The following is a 22,313-nucleotide window of genomic DNA, read 5'->3' on the forward strand; positions in this document are numbered from 1 at the left end:
AGCCTTAGTGAGTTCAGGGTTTTCAAAACTGCACTGCTTAAACAAATAAATCGTCATTACGGCGCCGTTTATTACAGTGCTGACAACCTTTCCATAAAAAAAAGGCCACTAAACTGTCATGGTAAACACGTGATTGTCAAAACAAATAACATAACCTTTCGTATCTGATAAAATAATATGTTTTTTCTATCAAATTTTTTATGAAATTGTTGCGTGAAGTCAACCTTGTACATTTAATGATTAAAGTGCGCAATAACAATCAACAGGGGTTACCCAATTTATTATTTATGACGTTTATATTAGTGATGGATCTACACCACAACACCTTCGCTCTTCTAAATTGTTCACAGTGCAATTCCTAAATGTTTCTTAGACATTGTTTGGGGAAAATATACCGACACTCAAAAATGATATCGGCAAATGCACTCAATCCTGTTGTCAAAGATATTTCTTCAGAATATGAGGTACTAGAGCTTTACGTATATGACACATATTAGTTCTTTTATTTTTTGAGGCCGCAATAAAGGCTCTTAATGGATTACAAACCAATGCCCAGTACTTGAAAGCCAAAGGAAATAGATATTTATCACCTGAAGAGCAGTATGTTAAATCAATACTGAAAACACAGAACTATCTGATAAAGTAATGTAGTCTTATTTTTCAAATGGCAATGATGTCTGGTTGTAGGTCTGGAGTAACCTTGGATGTGCTCGATACTCTCCCAGTAATTCATGTTACAGGAACAAAGGGAAAAGGCACAACATGTGCTTTAACTGAATCAATTCTACGTCAGCACGGTTATAAGACAGGCTTTTACTCTTCCCCGCATCTAATTGAGGTGAGGGAGCGAATACGTATCAATGGAGTGCCTATTTCAAAAACTAATTTTGTTAACAATTTTTGGGATCTGTACAATACTCTACATTTAAAAAAAGTAAATGGCTATTTTCTAACGAATTTAGTTCGATAGTTATTATTTTAGACTTATTCTGGTGATATGCCGATATATTTTCAATTTCTAACTCTTTTGGCTTTTAGAGTGTTTCTTACAGAAAAGGTGGACGTCGCTATTATAGAAGTTGGAATTGGTGGCGAATACGACTCCACTAACATTTTACGGTAAGTACTTGCGTTATTTAGTCATAAACAATTAATATAAAACTAATTAACTTATGATCTCATGTTCTAAGTTTCATCATTTCATTATAATTAGTTAGTTTATTAGCTTAATAATAAACAAAGTTTCATTTCTGGACACTTATTAAATATTAATGACAATGATGCATGTTGAGTGCATTCAGTTAATGGGTATTTTATTAGGCAATCACAAAGACCAATTTCCGCATATGTATAAATTGTTAGAAAATCAAGATTTGTGGGGCGTACAAACTGGAAGCATTTTTTCATACGATTACAATTCACTTTTCTGTAGGTATTTATGAGAGACCGAATTTATCGATATATCTTTTGCCATGCCACATGTTTTTTTAGTGATCCCTCTCTCCCTAATCATTTACATAATGCTTAATTTCAAAATTCGATATTTTTGTTTACAGAAAAGTGCCTTTAGTTGGTATTACATCAATTGGATTAGACCATATGTCATTACTGGGAAATACTTTAGAACAAATTGCTTGGCAAAAGTCGGGAATAATGAAACCTTCAGCGCTTGCATTTACAGTCCCTCAGGAGGCTCCCGTTCTTAAAATTTTGAAGGACCGCAGCATAGAAAAAAATGTAAGTGTGGCAGTAGAATGCTAAGTGTGGAACACCTTTTATATTTTGATGAAGAACTTTGTAGTGTTCGTTGACTGTAGTGAAGCCAGAGGTAGATGTCCGCCATGATAACCAGCCTTCCGACATTTATAAACTTAACGCGAATCTTGCGTTATCACTATGTGATCGCTGGGTGCGTTTAACAAAAGGTGAAAACTACTTGTAAAAATGTAAATGAAAATTGTCTTTCTAGGCGATTGCTACAAAGACATTAATGATTTTGTACGTTCAGAATTAACACAGACGGGCTTAAAAACTCTCAAATGGCCAGGCAGATTTCAAGTGCTGCAAAAGAGCAACAACATGTACGTTTTTGCCTAACTTGATTTCAATGATTAAATCAAAAATCACTAGGTTTTATATAGATGGCGCTCACACGCCAGAGAGTATTCATGCATGCTCAGTCTGGTTCTCCCAACTAACTCAATCTTCATCACGAGCCAAGGTGCTAATCTTTAATGCAACTGGTGATCGAAACTCGAAAGACTTATTGTCACAGCTTCACAAGTGTTCATTTAACAAAGTTTTCTTTGTGCCCAATAAAGCAATACCAGTACCAAGAGAAGGTATATTCTTTTATTATTTTGATGTGTATCTATTTTGTTTATTATTGCAGATGAGAAAAACTTTAATATAATGGAGGATCAACAAACTGCACGTTGCCACCATCACAGTGTGATATGGCACGAGTTGGATCAAGAAACAGATAATGGAAATATAACAAAGAAACAAACGGTGAAAGTTTTCTCTTCTGTAACTGATGTTTTAAAGGAATGCGCTGTAGAAGAGCATGATGTTTTAGTTACGGGATCACTACATTTGATAGGGGCAGTTTTAAGTGTAATTAATCCAAATTTATATACTGATAATTGTGATAGTTAATTGAAAATAAATGTAGATCTGGTTTTGTAGTTTTGAATATAAATACAGAAAGAAGAGGAATACTCTTACATGCGTCTCAGATATCTTAAGAACCATGATTGTTGTAGAGGGCGCCGCGCATGTGGACATTTATTTCCCTCATACTCCTGGGACTCATACGAACCAAGAAAAAACCCACCAAACTACTCCCGGAGCACCTGGTACTCGAAATCCTAAAAAAGATGAGGCAGGAACCAGGGAAACACCGACCTCAAGGGAAGAGGTGTCTCTCCTTGATTATATTATCAACCAGAGGTCATGGAATCAAACATTCGCATGGCCATCAAAGGTGCCTATGACGCAAGCTGTCCCACAAAAGAAAGGAGAACCTCAAATAAAGTGCCCCGGTGGCAAGAGGGCCTCCCTCGATGGTGGGCACAGACAAGGAAGTGCACTGCAGACATTTGTCGAAAATTCCAGGACAAAACCATTCCAAGATCTATCTGGACACCCCCAATAACGGGGAATACTGCTACACAACAATTATTGTTACTTATGGAACGTTTACTGACCATTATGATTTTTTTAACTTAAAAACGCAATGCTCACGCGGTAAACACCGTTTGGATCCCGATGATGCAACTGGTACGTTACGCCACCAGACGCCGCTGCGATTTCTGTCTCCCGCCAATAGGGATGATACAAGGATTTCAAGTGAACCGGGGAACAAAATCACACTAGAAACAAAGTTAGTGATAGAATTACAGAGTTGTTTATCAGTAATAGTGGTAGTTTATTTAATTTATTGGGTTAACTTTTTGTTAAAAATTTAAAGGAGAAAGAAATGCTCTCAAATTTCATAGAATTTGACACATTGCTGAATGTTAAAATCATGTATAGGATGATAGGATGTGAAAAATGTACTGATGGTTTACTGAAACATTTAGCACACTACTCTAAAGGTTTCATAAAGTTACTACTCTTTTTCATAATTGGTTGTTAACTGGTTAAGATAATAAAATTATTATTATTATAGACACCAAATAAATATATACGTAACAAACAATTATTTATTACAAATTCACGGTTACATAATAAAGCCAAATATTTTTGCAGTGTAAAAAAGTACCTAAGGTACCTTAAATATCAAAATCGTTTTACAAAAGATTCTCAATAATACTATTGCATAGACATTATTACCTTGGAGGTAAGTACCTGTATTTAACTTAAGAAAGCCTTAAAATCTTCACGTATTATCTAGTGAACCTGAATAACAGTATTCTGCTTTGGTTAATGGTGGGATAGGGCCATCCATCATGGCCGTATCAAAATCCGATTCCATTTCGTTATCCGACAACGAAAGAGAACCACACGTGCGTCTACTATGACGGAGTTTATTTTCGTCACGCTGATAATGACAACAGTAATCACATTGATCTAAATTTGTCTAAATGACCTACCTCTAAAATACCGGCAGAAGGTTCTGAAGCATATCCCTGACCGTCATAGTCTTCATCGTAGTCGGACGATGAGCTGGAAGTTTCATCTTCAAATGTTCTACAAATTTAATAATCACCCAAAAGTATCTGAGATTCACTTATTAATTACTCCAACCATGTACATAGTTTGTCATTAACGATTAGGTGAATTTTTGAAATGCACCAGTACAAGATATTATTTTCGTACATTTGTTGGTTAATACTAACCTGGGTACTTTACAAACCATCTGTGCTAAATCTGTAAATGTATAGCAAGATGGATGCGCCTGGTGAACTCGAGCACCTTCAGGGGGCATGTGGTAATGGAAAAGAGGCAGTCGACCTGCACGCATCTGCCCTTCAAAATACGTTTTCCCGTGATTGTAACCTACATCTTTGATTTCGTTAAAACTACCAAATTGTAATGTTTTATACTGGTCTATAGGCGGACGAATATATTCACAATAATCACTATTTTTTACTTCCTAAAACACACACTTGAATGAGCTGCATCGTTTGGTGATGGCCTACTTCTAATTGTCTAACACAGCTCACATATGCTAAACGTGACTGTATATCAGGTAAGCTAGGAACTTTTACAGCAGATGTGAAGGGATTCCACCGTTTCCACATCACCCACCATCCCGATAGGTCATCTCCATAATTAGTTAAATCTTGATCGTCAACTGATCCAACATCAATCGCCAATATGTGATTGGCTCCTAAGCTGCGCATCACATCAGCTACAAAAATACTAACTGACAATTCCGGACACAACGTTAATAGGTGAAAATCAAACATACAAAACATACCTTTGCAGCATATGATAATAAAATTTGGCGAATACTTATGTATTATTTACCTGGAACGTTATTGACATAACATCCATCCAAAAGCATGTGTCCATCCACTGGATCACACATGGGGGGAAATATTCCCATAACAGTCATACTACCCCGCACATACCTCCATAAATGACCTGTCATACAATTTGTGCTAAATATTCAATATTGTTAACTATGCTGAACAACTCAATTCTGATTAAAGCACTTTTGTTTTTAAAAATGACAAAAATTGACTCATATTGTGATTGGTTACCTTTTTATCAGAAGAATGAAGCATCCCAAATCCTTTATATTAGTAGACAAACACACAAAAACATACCTTTAGATGTTGATGCAGTCTCTTTAGTTAATTTTAGTAAAATGCAATTACCTGGTAAATTATTGGTGTAACCTCCATCGAGTAACAGATGTCCATCAGTTGGGTCACAGAGTGGTGGCATATAACCTGATAGCGACATGGATGCCCTCACGTAGCGCCATAAAGAGCCTATGACAAGAGTTCAACTAAGCCCATAGCCATCTAAGAGTTTACACAGGGTAATCCAAATTCAAAATCAACTTTTTATGACTAATTACTAGCTTTGTCAAGATTGTATTTTCATACTGTTCCCAAGTATTTACTTAAAAGGATACACACACAATAGAAGACAAAAAACTTACCTTGAATGTCAATGGTAATATCTACAAATATTTAAAATTGTATTGAATAGAGAACACCCTGCAAGTGAACAAACAAAAACGTGATACAAAAAAGTGTGCTTGTGAACTCACATCTACGATACATACCCGGAACAGCAAACTGGACATCTAAAAATGATGGATATTACAGTAACATATCCACCACCGACAAATAAATTATTAAAACTTGTAATCCATCAACGATTTCTAGCTACAATAACACAGCATATCCATAACCAATCATCATGAAAACAAAGTCCCTTTGCATTCTTCAAAATTTTACAGATAAAATATTGTAAAATGCAAAATATATTCATATCTACTTTACGGTGGTCAGGGCCATTATTAGTTTCTACAGATTACTACTATTACAAGATTAAAAAGATGGTTATCTGATAAGCACTACGATACATGCATTGAGAATAAACTACAATCGATTGCCTAAAAAAGTACATAATTAGAAAAACAAAACAAGATTTTGTTATTCTATTTCGGTGGTGAGCTAGAGGCAAATAATTGGAATATTAAAAAAATTAGATAACCATAATTATTTAAACTTGATGGTATCAACGTCTTTTTTATATTATTATTTGCTACACCATAATAAGTCTATAAAGAGCTGGTTACAAAAGTAATAAATGGCAAAGTGTACTGAACATTTTCGGGGAGGGAAGAGCAAGCATGTCGTCTAAGGTTAACTTTTAAGCAAAATAATAGCGTTACATGCACTTCTGAAATTTGTTTGAGTTATACTTTTTAACTTCACGTAAAATTATTGCCAAAACCCCAGGCTAAGGATTAAATGTTGCCAGAAATCGACAAAGTTGTAAAAAAAATGTTTACATTTTGATATGTTGCAGTAACTTTCCTATTTATAGATATATTCTAGAAATTTTAACCATAGATGTCTCTAGTAAAGATAAGCATATCGCATATTGTAAGCATCAGATGTGCGCATGCGCATATTGCGCAACTGTCAAATAAGCATAATGAAAGGCAAAAGTGTAAAATTATTAGAAGCGTGCTATAACTGCCTTTGTATGAGGCACAGAGAGGTGCAACTGGTTTTATACTTCATGGTACTCTAATGAAAGGTTACAACGAAAGGAATTAACTTCTACGAATCATAGCCTTCTCCTCGACTCGTTATTGTGATCGGATATAAATAATTCCTTATATCTCAAGTACAGATTGTCAGAGGATGGTACTCACAAAGGGCGATTGGGACGTCTGATTGAAATATAGCTATTGGCGACCTTATGAGCGAATATCTCGAAAACGCTTTGTCAGAGGAAAGTATACCCACAAAAGCAAAATTAATTGTCTGGACAAGTCTCCCCAATAATCATCTAACAAGAAAGAAACCATTGATAAATAGTATAGCCGAGAGTATAGCATGCTACTACTTTATAACGCAACCATTTAATAAGCTATTTCGATTTAAAAAAATGCCATTTATTTGCACAAGAATTGTCCACAATTTATACTTATTTATTTTCGTAACTAACTCTTCATGAAACTTTTTAATTTATCAATTTCCATAACAAGATGCATGGGAGTGGGTGTGTAGTTGATATTGATGAAGAAAATTACTTGCAAGAAAAGAAGAAAATGGACAACACGGAAAAGAATATATTAGTGAGTAGTGACAAGGCAATTAATTCATTATAAAAGTTAAAATTGCACATGATACAAAGTGAAATAGAGAATTAAGTAATGAAGCAAGAACGGAGAGAATTGAATGTTGAAGAAACAATTAAGATTAATTGCGAAACTGGTAGAAGGAAATGGAAGACCTAATGTTAAAATGAATTTGACAAACATTTAAATGTAAATTAAAGAGAACATTTAGGATAACGAAGAACTTGAATCAAAAATAGAAATGAACTAAACAAAATTATGAAAATGAACGATAATTGAATCGACATGTCATATAAAAGATACAAAATAAAACAATAGGTTAAAGGAATACAGTCATTTGTTGTTTTAAAAAATATGAACGTTCACTGTTTTTGTTTCATACTCCGCGTGGGAATTATTATTGTTTTAATAGTATTTATTGATCAAATGTATTTGGATTTATTTCAAGTTGATAAGATATATCTGGCGGATTTAGATAACTTGCGATTTTTTGTTTCGTTTATCTTTTTCAGATTGAATAAAATTGACAAGATAGAAGGTGAGAATTTGTGTCTGAAAAGTAAAAAGTTTTACAGTTTTAAGTTCAGTTTGTTTTCACGTCTGCAATATGTATATAAAGGTTTGCATTAATTTTTCTATTTAGTATTTCTTTCAATTTAATAACAATAAAAGTGAGCCTCAATTTAATAAAAGCTAGAAATTTAAATTTTCCAAAATAAGTCTCTAGAAATGGTTAAATTTATAAAAGAAGGTTATGAACGAATCATTGAAATTTTGAAATAATTTTAATTCAGTTACAAAGTGACTTCGAGCAAAGAGAACCTTCCTAGGTTTGAAGGTCAGATTTTTTAAACAGTGGTATCAATTATTTGTGTCACAGAATAGTAATACGAGACTCACTGACTGTAGTTTTGCTTCTATTTCAAAGGAAACAAGAAATAGCCAGCTGAGAAATATAGCAATATGGACTTTTACACTTAAGAAAGACATGGAATTAATATCATATTCAACAATTTTACATACGAGTTAAAATTACAGAGTTGAAAAAAGAAATGAAAGAATAAGAGTTTGTTATATTTAACTAATACAGGAAAAATTAGATATTGATCAACTATAAAAACAGGGCATACCTTTACACAAGGGAAAAGTAATACTTAGTACTTACCTGCGAAAATAATAGAGTTCTACAAGACTTTGTATTATTGAAAACTAAATTGATATATTTTCTAGTTACTGTACTAGTGTATCTACAAAAGCCACTATATCAACACTAGCTACAAATTTTGAAATTCTTTAAAATAACCTTTAAAATCATTGAGATTTGTCCATAGTAAAAAGTATGGCTTCTTCGGTCCAGTGTTATTCGAGTATAAGTCAAGTGACGTCAAATGAGATATGGTTGGGAAATTGATTTGGTAGTGTCACATAAGCATATGTAACCTCAAGTAATGTAAAGCAAATTCGTGTTGTCTGATGTTTACACACTACACAATTTGTGTTAAAATGTGAAAAATGATACATTAAAATGTAAATTAAGAACTACTAAGAATAGCATGCAAACAAAAAAAGATAACCAATCACAATTTGAACATCTATTATGTGTAAACAACAATTATAACATCTAAACATATGCTGTGACATTAATTATGAAAATACAATCCCGTATAGTGCTACATCGATTTGGTTGTGATATGCAAAGCAAATACTCACCGTGGCTGTGAATTCTCATAGAAGAGGCCGTGATATCGGTAGTGATAGTAAAATAGGGTAACCACAAATCTTCAATAAATGTATCGTTGAATGCGGCATGAATCGTTTTGTTAAAGCCACGTCCACTAAACATAGATGTCGCGGGATAAGTCAGGTCTAATATTTGACGCCACCATTGGTTCATTTTCTACAATAAGTCTATCATGTAAATGCCTACATTGTTTAACGGATACCTGCGCCCACTCCCTCGCTTTCTGTGTAACGGTGGTGATATTCTTTTCTTGACACCATAGCGCACCCATGAAAGCTCCAATACTAACACCACCCACCATATCAATTGGTATACCCGCCTCTTGTATAGCTTTAATCATTCCAATGTGCGCGGCACCTCGAGCCCCACCACCGCCGAGTACCAAACCAACTGATTTCCCCGTTAACCATCTAGCCAACCTTGAAAAATCTGAATGTATATTTGGTTCAGATCGACAAACTTTCCCGTAAAGTTCATACTGTAAAATGATTATCTTCAATCTTAACATTTCTCTCGCTCTGTCTAAGACTCACAATGCGATATAAACTCTTTCTCGAGAATGTACGTTTGAAACATTTTATATGGTGATGCCACGAAATCCACGATCTCATATTTAACCAGGCGACCGTATTACTTGGTCGCGGCCCATCTTCTCGGTGAAGCAAGACCAATTCCTTTTGCGTCCTAATAGCTAGTCTTTGTACTTCTTTCTCCACCTACGCAAACGCCGTTAGTACAAAACGAAGATCAGGACCAATACGTGCCTGTCCTAGGGTGGGCGGTTTAAATCCCAGTCCCACAATTAGTATACAATCGGCCTGCCGGATGCAACGTTGCGTCCACAAACTAAAGGTCAAGTCGCATTGATACAATGCAATTTTATGTTGATCTTCTTGCTGAGCCAGCCACGTCGTTAAACGATATTCGTTGTTTGGGTCCATTATACTACTCCCTAAGGTTTTGCGAATCACATCCGAGGTCAGTCTTAAAGTAGGCCCTAAATATTAAATATTTTTGTAAATTGTATTTTTAGTAGTAGGGAATCTGGGAGTCAAAATTCGAACATGGTATATGAAGATATACATTTTGAAAAATGCGGATATTGTGCAGAATTTGATGCCGATTCTGAGCAAAGAGGGCGCGATGATCGCAGGGATTGCAAATAGTCAGCAAAAAATAATTTGTACAAAATTTCGCACTTCCCAAAGCCAAGGGGCTAATGAACTATAATATACGGCTTTGTCGCTAGGGGCGCAACCGGTTTTTTCCAGTGCCATTCCAAAGTTGGGCTTCGACTACGCATTTGCAAATTTCTAACAGCACACACCAAGAGAATTTCATTTATTACTACGTTTCTTTTGTTGTGTGCTATGGGCGATAACGGTACTTGATTATGATAGCAGACTCATCCGCCATTTTGGAGCCCACTGAGAATCCAAATCTGTAAGCAAAATTGATTTAATAAAAAAGAATACATAATAAAGTCAATGTTTATACATTCATATACGTTGAAAAAATCAATGTTTTTTTTTAAATAATAACAGAGTACATAAGTACAGGACTTGCAAACGTGAATTGTTAGTGGGCTCCAATATGGCGAACGAGTCAGTTTTGGTATATACAGTGCGTTCGAGATAAGAGGATGTGGACCAATACTTCTACTAAAATATTATTCATACCTATGGCACTTAAACAATGGTACAATTCGAAAGTAAAAGACGTTAATGGGACATCTTCAGACACCGCCATAATGGCTACTGTTGAAAAATTTATTTGAGATGGTCTAGTATCTAACGCAGAATAACTTGGAGAACTTGGTGTACGTAAATTTAAATTTGGTTTTTTCCAACTACCTACAATAATAGTGAGTTAACATGACTACTTACTGCACCAAACTAACATACCTAAAATACGATGACCTAGCAAATTTATAAGTCTTGTTACTACAATAGGATAACGTAATTTAATTGCATTAAAAATTCCCTCGGGCAATTTGGCCAGTTCTGAATCTCTAACCGCCATCACTGTTGTACTCCTTTTAGTTTGGGTAACCATCTCCACCTATCGCCAATGGGCTACTTGCATGGTTTCGTTATTAGCAAAAAATTTGCACAGGTGGCAAGTACTATATACGCCATACATGAGGCGAATACTAATTTTTGAAAAAGATCATTTGTTTTTAAACAAATAGTAAAAACAATTACTGTGAATCCCTTTAAATATGACGTCAGCTGCAAACGCCCTGCCATTGGTGCGACGTCACAACTGTGGTCGCCATATTTGTTTACATTCTTGTGTTCATAGATCCAGGTTTGTAGAGGTCCGCCCGGCCAGGTTTGTTTTGTGTCTTGTGCGCAAAAAACGATAAAGGGTGCATGTGTGTGTGTGGGTGGAGACATGATAGAGAAAGTTCAAAAAAATTAGTACGAATAGTGTATTTTTAGGTGGACTAAAAATTTTCCACATTTAATCTCTTCAGGCAGCCCTTCACGTACGGACTTCGCTTCGAGCTTTGCCTGTACGAACATTGCCCAACATGAATTCATGCAAAGCTCGAACGTGAAGGGACCAGACGAGCAGCACTTTGTTGCAACTTGGGTCGTGTTGACGTTTTCAAATCTGTCGGAAAACTTGGCGCGGCGCGAAGCTATGCGCGCTAAAGTTGCAATGTGTAGTTTGATTACGAGCATGAATACAAGGTTCGAAATAAGACAATATATTCATTATATTGGATGGAATGAGACAGTAAAACTTTCAATGCCACTTTCAGAAAAATGTATTGTAGGCATTTTAACGAATTTAATTTCAACAATTAAGTATAAGTATATTTAATGTCAGCATATGCATCCGGAAGTAAATTTGGTAATCTTCAGAGTGATTTACATTGATTTCTATTAATAGATAAATATGATTGGCAGCACCTCGTTTTTTATACCTACCACTCCTTTACTCTACTCGATACCTTTTTTCTTCTTATTTTACTTTTTTCATTATGATCTAAAAGAACTACCTATTGCTGCTGCTTGTTTCTTACTTATTACCCTCGTATTACCCTCATTAATCTGCGTAACGTAACTACACTTGGCGTACTTCGAACAAGGACTGCACGTGAAGAGTAAAAATTGTACTCGTGCAATGCTCGCGAGTATTGCTGTCATGCAAAGCTCGAAGCGAAGTGCGTACGGGAAGAGCCGCCTCAAGACGTGCCGTCAGAAAGATATCGATATATTTCACGGTACACAGGAGAAAACGTAAGCAACAACAAACGCATACGCTACGTCGTCGCATTGAAGTATACATGCAAGTATACCGCCACTGAACTTTTACACAGTTGTGACGTCACAACCATGTGCCGGCAAAATCTAGCGTTTAAAATGATTTCCAAGCGCGCGAAAAACTTATCTTTAGATAATTTAAAAGTTTGTGTGTTTAGGATTGTGAAATTTTGCATACTGGTATTTCTTTATGTTCCGCATTGATTTATCACATAAATAAAAAATGTGAAAGTGGCCCATTGTGAGACAACAAAAATTCAGTCTCTTTTCAACTTACAATTCCAATTAAGTCTCCTTTACCATACTCGCCAACTAATTCCTTCTTTCCATTTTTATGCGTGATAACAGAACGCAAACGGCCGGATAATACAATAAACGTGGAATCACTTTCGTCGTCTTGTCTGTAAACAGCTTTTCCCGATTCGAGAAAAACCCAGTCTAGAGCAAAATCCACTTGCCTTACAAAGGGTGAGAGTCGTTTCACTACCATGTCAGCAATAAAAAGGATGATACCCGGTTTCTCTTTCATTAAGCTACAAATGACAGTGTGGGTACATGCTGAAATGCAGGTTTTCATTTCTACTTATAAAAGGTGGCTTTTGAAATGATGGCAAGACGAGTAAAATGTTTGGCACGAATGTTAAAAAAATTTGTCTCTCCAGTTAAAACTGCCAGTCCACCGACAATTTCACCGGGATGTGCCGTGAACATGTGCACATCCTCATCAGTGTCTGTCATTCGTTGTGCTAGCGTTAATGACCCAGAAATAATGTACACTAATGCAGCATCCTGTAACAGAAGTGAATTTGAAAAAACTTCCCAAAAGAAACAAAGTACCTTATTTGAATCCTCCTTCATTAAGTAAGTACCTGCTACAACCTCTCGATACTCAACATTTCCCTTAAGCCATAAATCATCCTCGAGTCCCAGTTCGTGCACAAACACTTCGGTGGCACTCTGAATAATTGATGGTATATCGATATTTTCAATAACAGATAATCGCTTGGTTCTAGTTAATGCCTGTTGCAAATCGGGAGTCTAAAACAAGAGGTAATGGTTGAAGTTTTATATAACTCAATAATTCACCATACCACGTTACTATACGGCTGATCTAAATCGGGTACCATATCTGGCGTATTATAATTGGGAGAGTGTTTGGTTTCTAAACAGGATTTACTACGACGATAAGTTGGTACAGTAACTGGCTTAGAACTTGGCTGCATATTATCCGTGGGTTCCCAATAAAATCCCTCAATGTCTTCACGTTTTATCGGTGGCGTGTCCTTTGTTTTGCTACGTTGAGGTGAACTCATTAATGGATGCCTATGCTTACTAGTTCTTGGGCCCTATTTGGACATAAATTTATTTATCGCAGCATTAACAGTACCTTAGAGCTAAAGGTGTAACATATTAAGTATTTAACTTTTTTGATTTCGTAAACATTTTCCAAAATTCCAACTCAAAATAGCGCACCTCTGAAGATTGAAAATAATAAATCTAAAATTAGGATGACAAAGACTAGACAAGAAAATGCTCCATTCTACATCTAAATTAATTCAATCTGATCACATGCACTCTTAGCACATACCTAGAAGGAATGTTATGAGAGGGATTATTCAATGTTGTTCAATTGTTTCTACCAACTACCGCTTTTTTCACCTACCCTATATTGAGGATGGGATGGGGGTAGGAGGGGTGTCCTTCATGGTACTTGAAGATATTGGTTTCGGTTTTTGGTTTTGGCGACAATATTAAGAAAAATTGGGTGGGAGAGAAGAATTTTTCGTTGAACCTTCAAATCGAATCTATATAAGTTGAGGGCGTAACAATTATTTTCACCTAAAAGTTTCAAGACGAGTTCACATAATCGAGGGATACGGAAAATTTAACAGCCGCGTAATCGTACGTGAGATTTTTACTGTGAAAGTTGATGTTAATTGCCTAATTACAAGGGAAAACTGTGCCGCCAATTCGTCAAAATTATTGTCATCTCAACACTAATATAAAGTGGTTATTTCTGTGAGCGAACATTTTCCTTTCATTTGAACAACGTGGTCGCGCTTAAATACATTTTACCACGAAAGCGTTGTGGCCCAAAGTACAAAACGTTCATTGCGTTTATATTTGGGATGGTTAGTTAACATACAAAACAAGGTTACTAACCAAATTTGTCCACCTCTCTTGTTTATATGAAGCGATAATAAGATTCTAATTTAAACGGCAACCGGTAAATAGTTTAAAAACGATTAATTAGCGCTTTTGTTAGCTGTTAAAACCACCTGTATTCAAAGAGAAAATTGACATTTCAATACTGCAGAATATTGGTAAATTAGTCCAGTGAGTGAGTCAACTACTAAATTTCGAGGAACCTGAAGCCCGGTTTGTGCCTGATTCAAATCGTCAACCATCTTGCTGCTACCTTTCAAAGGGAGAAACTCAAGAGTCATTTTGAGAAAATGTTGACTCATTGATAAATGTAAGTTGAAATTTTGGATTGTATAAAAACAGGAGTCGATCTTTCTTGGAATTTATGCTTAAAGTCAATTTAACATTCCTGAAAAGGTCGACCCACGGAAGTTAATTCCATGTCCAAGATAAGGATATCTATCATGGGGATCTCCGAAACCATAGAAGATATTACGAGATATTATGATAGTGGTCATATTAGGAAAAAATTGCGCAATTAATACATTTATTATAATGCTTTAAAGAAAACCAGAAAATTCCAACTACTTCTGAAGATATGTCAGAAAAACCGAAATTAGTCGATTTTGTTTTTATTTTTTTTTTATCTTATTTGAACAGTTAACTCGCGCACAACTCCCTAATTGTGCGAGAATACCTATCAGGCTTTTCCATTTTCTTTATTTCTGTTTTTGTACTGTTGATCGTTTATGCTCTTATTTTCGAACTTGTTGGGTAAGGGATTGAATAAACTGAATTATTTTATTCAATGATACACCTACATTGAAGAGTAAAAAATTGAAAAACAAAACAACTAACTTTAAGAACCATAAGTAATTAAAATAAAATGCAAATAACTATAAAAGAAAGAATTTTTTAGAGCATGTGTTATTTGGCTTTACTAATGCGTGCTACATAAATATGTAGGTACCTATTGATTGCTACTTTATGGAAATGGCAAGAAGTTCGCACTTCCTAATGATTATGATTTCTTATCTTGAAAATGTTTTATCACATAGCACTAATAAAGGAAAAAATATGACCACATAGGTCCATGATAATGGTTTCACTAGACATAATTATCAGCAAATTAAAACACAGGACTAAATTATAAATTGCAATTACTTTTTTAATTGGATATGCTACTTTTATTGTTAAGCACTTGCTAGTGAGTAAAATAGGTTTTATCTTGGGGTTCATGCCTCTATTAACCTACTTGGTAATCTTTGTTCGACTTTATGGCATATCTCCAATTGATACGTTTAAAAATTGTAAAAAAGGAATACCTGATTAATAAGTTCTGTGCTAAGACCCAGATACTGATGAAGCGCTGTAAAAGTAACTCGTTGAAGTCGTACCATAATAACCTGTATGACTCTAATAAAGGTATCAGGGCATTCGTGAAAAATTTCATGAAAAGCAGCCATAGGAAGTTTTACAATTGTAGAATCCTCCATGGCCTTTGCGGACACTGTTCTGTACGGATTTGGATGACCCTACCAACAATTTTAATACACATTGCAAACCTTAAGACAACCATACCGTAAGGACATCTGTAAAACTCAGTAGGGACGTAACAGATTCGCCAGTTTTAACCATCTTTAACGATAAAATTGATCCATCCACAGCCGTAATAAACACGTTAACTTTACCACTCTGAACAATAAAAACATTTTCATCTGGTTCGCCGATTTTAAAAAGAAATGAACCTGCGGGCACGTTCATTATTTCCGTTTGTTTGCATATTTTTAGAAAAACTGGAGTTTCAAAGTAGCCAAAAACTCGCATGCTTTTTAGCAAGTAGTACACATCCCTCGGCATACGATCATCACTAAACAAGTCTTCCTCCAAATACTCGGCGGGCGGCTCTAAAACCTGTAAGATAAACGATATAGTAAGTTTCCAACTGGCAGTTCGACCACCTTTAATTGCTCCAATTCATTTTCTTTACGTAGACGCAACAACTTTCGGGCAAATCTCATTACCAGTTTTCGTTTTCGGCCCTGACCGGAACTGCGAACTTGACCCGATAACGATTTGACTTTCCTTAACATTTTCCTTCCATAAAACAGTGCTTTGTCTCGTTTTCGAAAACGTGATCCCCCAAAAGGTGTAGATTGCTTTAGAGATATACCTGCTTGCAAGTTATTTAGAAATTATGGATAGTTTGTAATTTACATACCTCGTATTTGCCATCTGCGGAAACTATACCAACAAGAACATCCAAGAATGGCAAAGATAAGTAGGGCTAACGCGTAATTAAACTGGAAGAGTAACATGCCTAATGAATAATTGTTTTTAGTTTCAACAGATTAAAAACATTCTGAAGTGTGAAATAAAATGGAATTATAACTTATTTTAATTAATGACTAATAAAATTGCGTTATTATTGTATAATAAGATAAAATGCGTATTAAATAAACAATAAACACGAATTATTAATACACAATACAATAGTTGACTGAATCACCTTGAACACTAGTAATTCCAAAATCACTTCAAAGTAGTTGGTATAAGTACTTCCAATCCAAAAAGATTTTAGGACGTTTCCAAAATCTCCATTAATTTCATTTAACAAATTCAAAATATCCATTTTTAAATTACATCCTAATAAACCATTTTCGTTTTTAAACTATTTTATTTATACATTATTTGACATTTGACAGCTACATCAATATTCCTGTCAGATAACACCAGCTGATATCAGTGGCGTAACTAATACTAATTTATTAAATCTTGGGCGTTCGTTAAAGCAATCCGAAAAGTTAACATTTTAGTTTATACCTGATTTGGGGTGAGTTTCCTTTGGTACTTTCCTTCACTTCATTATTTAATATAACACGTTTTCGCCGATAAAACTAAAGTTAACATTAGATTTAGATTAAGATGCAGTCAGCTTATGTACAATCTTTTTTTAAGGCGAAATTTTGGAGGCATTCCTTTGGAGTATGCTTTTTTACGCGTGAATTCTTCAAGGATTTCGTTTGGGCGTGAAAATTTCGAAGGGAACGAATCTACCGAGACGAATATTTTGTCAATAATATGAAATTCTGGAATGTAATAGATATAACAGGTATAATATATAATATAGCAATTATTTCAAGAGAGAGGTTTTGAATAATAATTTTCTTTAAAGCAAGTGAAAGTATTCTGGAGGAAGATAATCTCCAGGAGACGAACTTTCCGGAAGTGAACCTTTCTATGACGAATATTACGAGCCCGCAACGCATTTATCTAGCTAGTTTTCTTTGGACTTTATAGACAAATGTTTTAGGGCGGATTTTCAAGTAATTGAGCTAATGAAATTAAATATACCAATATTATTTTATTTAAAAATGTTCGAAACACACAACCAATGAAGCCCAGGGACGTGATGTAGACAATTCCCACCAATCCCACCTGGAGAATTAGCACCAATAAAATAATTTGCAGTCGGACAATTCGCACCGGGACATTTTATTGCTTCCATGATATTTCGCATCCTGGACATTTCGCTTCCGGATAATTCGCAACCGCGGAAAATTTGCATTAGGGATACTTTTGGTACTATAAGCATTGAATTTATAACTATCAATTCAATGCTATAAGTTCATGAAACTCGAGGAGATTTTCAATAAATATGGTACTACTATTGTAAGTCATTTTAATCATGTTTATTCGCATTCGTAGGAAGTTATCCAAGGAGAACAATACCTATTCCAATTTAGGTATTATTTCAGCTTTAGCGTCATAGTAGGCTATTTTTTCCTGAAAAAGATTATTTTATTTAAAGTAATTGTTGTTTGTTTGCACCTAGAGCTAGACATTTTTTATCTTTTTTAATTTTTTTTATTGTTAAATATGTATAGCCAGTGCTAGATACTCCCACTAGAATTTCCGATTCGTGGATAAGTACGCCACTGAAATATAAACACTTGTTTGGGGGATTGTGTAAAAAATAACCACAAATTAATTCAAAAATTCAGGAATTTCGTATCAATATATTTCAGGATTGAACCTGTAAAAATAAATGCTAATTAAAACTCTGACGAGTTAATAATACTTCCAGGTTGTTAAAGATTTGATTCTATTTATTCTCCTTTTAAAAATAAACATGTACCCTAAATTAATTAACCTATACCTATTTTCAGTGTTTCAGCACTATCTTAGCAGAATGGGTCTCGGCGAGGAGGTGAAACCGGGGACCTTACTACTGACTGAACAGCCCTTTGTTTATGTTCTTACATCTAAATACAGGACGGAATATTGCGATTTTTGTTTTGCAAAGTAGGTAAATAAAAGATCATATACCTATAAAACTTATAATTTATTTGTAGGAGTGAACTGCGAAAGTGTGCCAGTTGCCACTATGTGTATTATTGTGGAAGGTCTTGTCAGAAAGACGGATGGTCGATTCATAAGCACGAGTGCAATAATTTAAAGAGAATATCGCCTAGAATAATTCCAGATGCAGCCAGGTTATTATCACGTATATTAAAAAAATTAGCCAAAGGAGGTTCCGAAATTAAATCGTATTACACTAAAACCAAATATAGAAAATTTAAAGATTTAATGTCGCGTAAGTTGTCTAACTATAGTTGCAAATACACCGTTATTGTTGCATAGATTATACAAATATAAAGGATGATATTAATCGAATAGAACATTTTCAATCCTTGTGTGGAGTTTTAAACGACTTTCTGGGTACAGATTTCATTCCTAATCCAATTGAACTAATGGGTATGTATGGAAGAGTAAGTGTAATTTAGTCATGCGTTACTGGTTTTTCAAAATGTGTCTTCTAGATGTGCGTTAATAGTTTTAACATATGCGACGAAGAGTTAAAAAGTTTAGGCACCGGGATTTATTTGGCGGCATCCATTATAGATCATTCATGCCAACCCACTGCTGTGGCAACATTTCAAGGAACTCGTTTAAATATTCGTGCTACTGAAACAATGCCTTGTTTAAACTGGGACAAAGTGGGTAAGTGGCATTACAAAAAAGTTCTTTTTAATGTGCGTTTTAGGTTTTTGTCAGCTACATTGATACATTATATAAACCTGAGGCACGCCAGAAGGAATTGATGGCAACATACTACTTCATGTGTCAATGTCCCAAATGTTTAGATCCTTTGGAACCTATTCATATGTCTGCGGCAGCTTGTTCTAATCCACACTGCGATTCCTTAGTAGAAATAAGGGACTATGACCAAGTTTCAAACTGTGACCAGTGTGACTCCCCCATTTCTCCACAGTTTAAGCAGCTCTATAAGGATGTAACTGAATTTACAGATGTCCATTTGCAGAATATGAAATTAGCATGTATCCTTTGACCCAGAAAAAAATTCAGTATGCGGCATTACCCTAAAGTTCCCAAAAAAAGTTGTTCTTATTTTTGTTATTTTTTGCCTACCAAAAAAAAGAAGCATAATCAATATATCAATATTTTCTAATTTCCCGTCAGTTCTGTGAATATGAACCTATTGCTTCCTTTACAGCAAATGTAGATCTAGACGTCTGTAAAGTCTGCTTAAACAGGCACAAAGGGGTTCTGCACAATTTAAACATACAGCATGTAAGAATTTTAGATTCAGCCTTCGAAAGTAGTATTGATTTTGGACAATGGGATGACGCAAAAATATTTGGCATATCTTTAATTGCTGGTTACAGGTACGGATCAACTTTTTTTAATGCACCATTTTTACTTTGCTGTTTTTCAGAAAATATTTGGGTGACACTCATCCGTTGCTAGGTATTTTGTATTTGAAGTTAGCCAAGATTTTGATCTATCAGGAAAATATTCAAGATGGGAAACAGTATTTACACAATGCGTGTAAGATAATTAAAATAACTCATGGAGAAGATAGTAATTTGTATAGAAGTGAAATAGCGTCTTTAATTCAGGATTGTATGTACTAATATTAATTATGTCATTAATTAATAAAGTAAGATATACGAGTAAAAGGTTTTTGAATTTAGTTATTCCATAATAGATATCATATGGGAGGTTGATTAAATGGAATCAAAGATGCCAAATTTTACACTGAAAGCATTATTGATGTAGTTTTCATTTTGACAGCGGACCACATATCACTTATTTTTTTCTTTTGACATGCCAAATTGTAAGTATTTGGGATTTTTTCTATAGATAGATTTTATATCATAAAAATGATATATGTATAGGTACAGGCTGTTCTTTACTGATGTTTTAGTTGAACTAAAATACTTCTTTCTTAATTTTTAAGAAAGTGCCTTGCAAAAGACTTGTGATTTTTACATACAGTGTGTCCCACTTCCTCATAGCAAAGGTCATAGTACACCCAATAGGAACTTTTATCTAAAAGATGGTGCCCACAGAAAATCAAGAATCAGTGTACTGAAAAAAATGGACATTCATATTGATTATTTTATTACCTATGAGATATACTTATTTAACAGTTTCGATCATGGCATACTATATAGGAATATGTGAGGGTATATTTATTGATTAAGTATTATTAATTAATAATTGGGTGTAGGTACTTGGTATCAACATGTTTTTGAGTGTCAGTAACCGATGATTTTTGGTGCTTTATGATCAATTTCTATTATAAAAAATATTTAGTATAGAATTCTAATTAGTGAACAATAATTTGCTTAGGAAAAAGGACTATACTATGTTTGCAGTTTTTCTTTTGAGGTGGGTAACGAGCGATCACAAATGAGTTGCTGTCAAGTCACCTTTGGAAGTTCAACTTAAATACGATTTCCCATGTAAACAAAAGTTCCAAAGGTGACTCGATAGCAACTCATTTTTGATCACACAGTATACTTTAGTGTAGTAGTGTGTGCAAGATGAGCAGTTTGGGTCTAGTCTGTTGTTGTCACTAGTAGGTAATTGTTGTAAAAATCATTTGAGTGAGATTTACTGTTTATTGCATAAAGAAAACATGACAACGGATTAATTACCTATTTATGTATTATTATTATTTATGAAAGGATAAAAAATATTTAATTAATAAAATCAGAGACCAGCCTACATCCTGTTGCAAATATTAAACATTATATACATAAAGCAAATTCTATCACAAAAGTTACGAATTGTGCAATAACTTATTAAAAGCAGCATATGAACTTTCTAAATCAAATAGGAGCTGGCGAACCTGAGTTTCCGATAATTCATCAGACACCTTCATCGAATCCAATGTGTTTAACCACTCGATCATCTTTTGCTTTCCTTCAAAGGCAGATGGAATGATACTAAAGCGTTGCATTGTGTCGACCAAATCTTTTAATTCCGGATGAAGTTCGTCCATAGCTGTAATGCCCAATCTCAATTTATCCATTAGTGTAATAAATAGGGAAACGATGTCGGCAATGCACTTGCTAGTGTTTCCTTTATCATCTCTAATGGTAATGGGATGACCTTCTTTGATACGTTCCAATGCAGCGGGGCAATCTAAACGATATTTACGTACAAATGCGTCGACCGTAGGGAAAGAGTCGCTTTCAACTTGACGAAATGCCGCTTTGTACTGTACTAGTAGCTTGCTACAAGCACCCGTGTATTCTTTAGGCACTACACAATCGCGAATGTAAGCTTTTTCCAATTGTTGCAAAGTATTTATTACTGCATACAAATCCGCAAGGTTATCAAACTTTTCTCTTTCTCTTGCATTCTGATATAATTTCACTTCTTCGTATAATTCAGGTCTGTTATCTTGATTAACAGCCATCAGTAATTTTAGATTATAAATGGGCAATTAATTAATAAATTCACAGCAATGACTAATTCTAACCTTAAAATGTGACAAGTAAACAAAATAGTACTGAAAGCGCATGCGTAAGTGTTCATACAGGGTAACCCAAAAAAA

The 22,313-nt window shown here is 34.7% G+C and overlaps 5 protein-coding genes across 8 annotated transcripts in view; 2 read left to right on the forward strand and 3 right to left on the reverse strand.

Annotated features, from left to right (window-relative positions):
* The first annotated feature begins 133 nt into the window (after nucleotides 1–133).
* On the forward strand, nucleotides 134–2,687 carry LOC116167262 (folylpolyglutamate synthase, mitochondrial-like). The gene is made up of 9 exons (XM_031482580.1): nucleotides 134–464; nucleotides 515–642; nucleotides 688–934; nucleotides 983–1,119; nucleotides 1,557–1,737; nucleotides 1,802–1,925; nucleotides 1,970–2,081; nucleotides 2,131–2,342; nucleotides 2,393–2,687. Exons 1-9 carry the CDS (start codon nucleotides 363–365, stop codon nucleotides 2,656–2,658), a joined length of 1,509 nt encoding a protein of 502 aa, XP_031338440.1. The 5' UTR covers nucleotides 134–362; the 3' UTR covers nucleotides 2,659–2,687.
* A 1,002-nt stretch (nucleotides 2,688–3,689) lies between these two features.
* LOC116167265 (neuropathy target esterase sws-like) lies at nucleotides 3,690–17,145 on the reverse strand. Of its 4 annotated transcripts, none has more exons than XM_031482584.1 (20): nucleotides 16,950–17,145; nucleotides 16,662–16,743; nucleotides 16,402–16,613; nucleotides 16,022–16,354; nucleotides 15,766–15,975; nucleotides 13,387–13,641; nucleotides 13,133–13,333; nucleotides 12,879–13,084; nucleotides 12,573–12,828; nucleotides 10,925–11,081; nucleotides 10,700–10,873; nucleotides 9,785–10,017; nucleotides 9,554–9,736; nucleotides 9,223–9,498; nucleotides 8,990–9,176; nucleotides 4,978–5,094; nucleotides 4,647–4,858; nucleotides 4,344–4,600; nucleotides 4,098–4,194; nucleotides 3,690–4,045 (listed from the first exon to the last, which is right to left on the reverse strand). In XM_031482584.1, the coding sequence occupies exons 1-20, from the start codon at nucleotides 17,070–17,072 to the stop codon at nucleotides 3,884–3,886; spliced, it is 3,933 nt and encodes a 1,310-aa protein (XP_031338444.1). In that variant the 5' UTR covers nucleotides 17,073–17,145; the 3' UTR covers nucleotides 3,690–3,883. The 4 variants fall into 4 exon arrangements, with proteins under 4 accessions (XP_031338444.1, XP_031338443.1, XP_031338445.1 ...); XM_031482583.1 differs by lacking the exon at nucleotides 4,978–5,094 and adding an exon at nucleotides 5,331–5,447 and having other exon boundaries at nucleotides 16,950–17,144; XM_031482585.1 differs by lacking the exon at nucleotides 4,978–5,094 and adding an exon at nucleotides 5,331–5,447 and having other exon boundaries at nucleotides 16,662–16,760; nucleotides 16,950–17,080.
* A 1,203-nt stretch (nucleotides 17,146–18,348) lies between these two features.
* Nucleotides 18,349–20,379, forward strand: LOC116167028 (histone-lysine N-methyltransferase SMYD3-like). Its single transcript, XM_031482261.1, has 8 exons — nucleotides 18,349–18,527; nucleotides 18,610–18,745; nucleotides 18,796–19,037; nucleotides 19,085–19,212; nucleotides 19,264–19,440; nucleotides 19,488–19,782; nucleotides 19,968–20,130; nucleotides 20,181–20,379. Exons 2-8 carry the CDS (start codon nucleotides 18,633–18,635, stop codon nucleotides 20,377–20,379), a joined length of 1,317 nt encoding a protein of 438 aa, XP_031338121.1. The 5' UTR covers nucleotides 18,349–18,527; nucleotides 18,610–18,632.
* Nucleotides 20,380–21,357: 978 nt separating this feature from the next.
* Nucleotides 21,358–22,261, reverse strand: LOC116167269 (vacuolar protein sorting-associated protein 28 homolog). Its single transcript, XM_031482592.1, has one exon. The coding sequence runs from the start codon at nucleotides 22,173–22,175 to the stop codon at nucleotides 21,534–21,536; it is 642 nt and encodes a 213-aa protein (XP_031338452.1). The 5' UTR covers nucleotides 22,176–22,261; the 3' UTR covers nucleotides 21,358–21,533.
* LOC116167270 (vacuolar protein sorting-associated protein 28 homolog) overlaps nucleotides 21,359–22,313 on the reverse strand; it is an 8,611-nt gene continuing 7,656 nt past the window's right edge. The window contains exon 2 of the mRNA XM_031482593.1: nucleotides 21,359–21,482. The gene's annotated coding sequence lies outside the window, so the exon portion shown is untranslated. The remainder of the gene's footprint in view (nucleotides 21,483–22,313) is intronic.

Source organism: Photinus pyralis, unplaced genomic scaffold (genome assembly GCF_008802855.1).
Source record: "Photinus pyralis isolate 1611_PpyrPB1 unplaced genomic scaffold, Ppyr1.3 Ppyr1.4_LG3b, whole genome shotgun sequence".
Lineage (NCBI taxonomy): Eukaryota > Metazoa > Arthropoda > Insecta > Coleoptera > Lampyridae > Photinus > Photinus pyralis.

Excerpts from the sequence above, each read along its gene's own strand:
- LOC116167265 (XM_031482584.1), bottom strand. The coding sequence starts at position 17,072 with ATGGATATTTTGAATTTGTTAAATGAAATTAATGGAGATTTTGGAAAC. Across the intron at positions 13,334-13,386 it reads ATCAGCCGTATAGTAACGTG|ACTCCCGATTTGCAACAGGC; the intron begins GTATGGTGAATT and ends CTCTTGTTTTAG. Across the intron at positions 4,601-4,646 it reads GCTGTGTTAGACAATTAGAA|GAAGTAAAAAATAGTGATTA; the intron begins GTAGGCCATCAC and ends TGTGTGTTTTAG.
- LOC116167262 (XM_031482580.1), top strand. The coding sequence starts at position 363 with ATGTTTCTTAGACATTGTTTGGGGAAAATATACCGACACTCAAAAATG. Across the intron at positions 935-982 it reads ATACTCTACATTTAAAAAAA|ACTTATTCTGGTGATATGCC; the intron begins GTAAATGGCTAT and ends TTATTATTTTAG. Across the intron at positions 1,738-1,801 it reads ACCGCAGCATAGAAAAAAAT|TGTTCGTTGACTGTAGTGAA; the intron begins GTAAGTGTGGCA and ends AGAACTTTGTAG.
- LOC116167028 (XM_031482261.1), top strand. The coding sequence starts at position 18,633 with ATGGGTCTCGGCGAGGAGGTGAAACCGGGGACCTTACTACTGACTGAA. Across the intron at positions 19,441-19,487 it reads CTTGTTTAAACTGGGACAAA|GTTTTTGTCAGCTACATTGA; the intron begins GTGGGTAAGTGG and ends TGTGCGTTTTAG. Across the intron at positions 19,783-19,967 it reads GCAGAATATGAAATTAGCAT|ATCTAGACGTCTGTAAAGTC; the intron begins GTATCCTTTGAC and ends CAGCAAATGTAG.
- LOC116167269 (XM_031482592.1), bottom strand. The coding sequence starts at position 22,175 with ATGGCTGTTAATCAAGATAACAGACCTGAATTATACGAAGAAGTGAAA.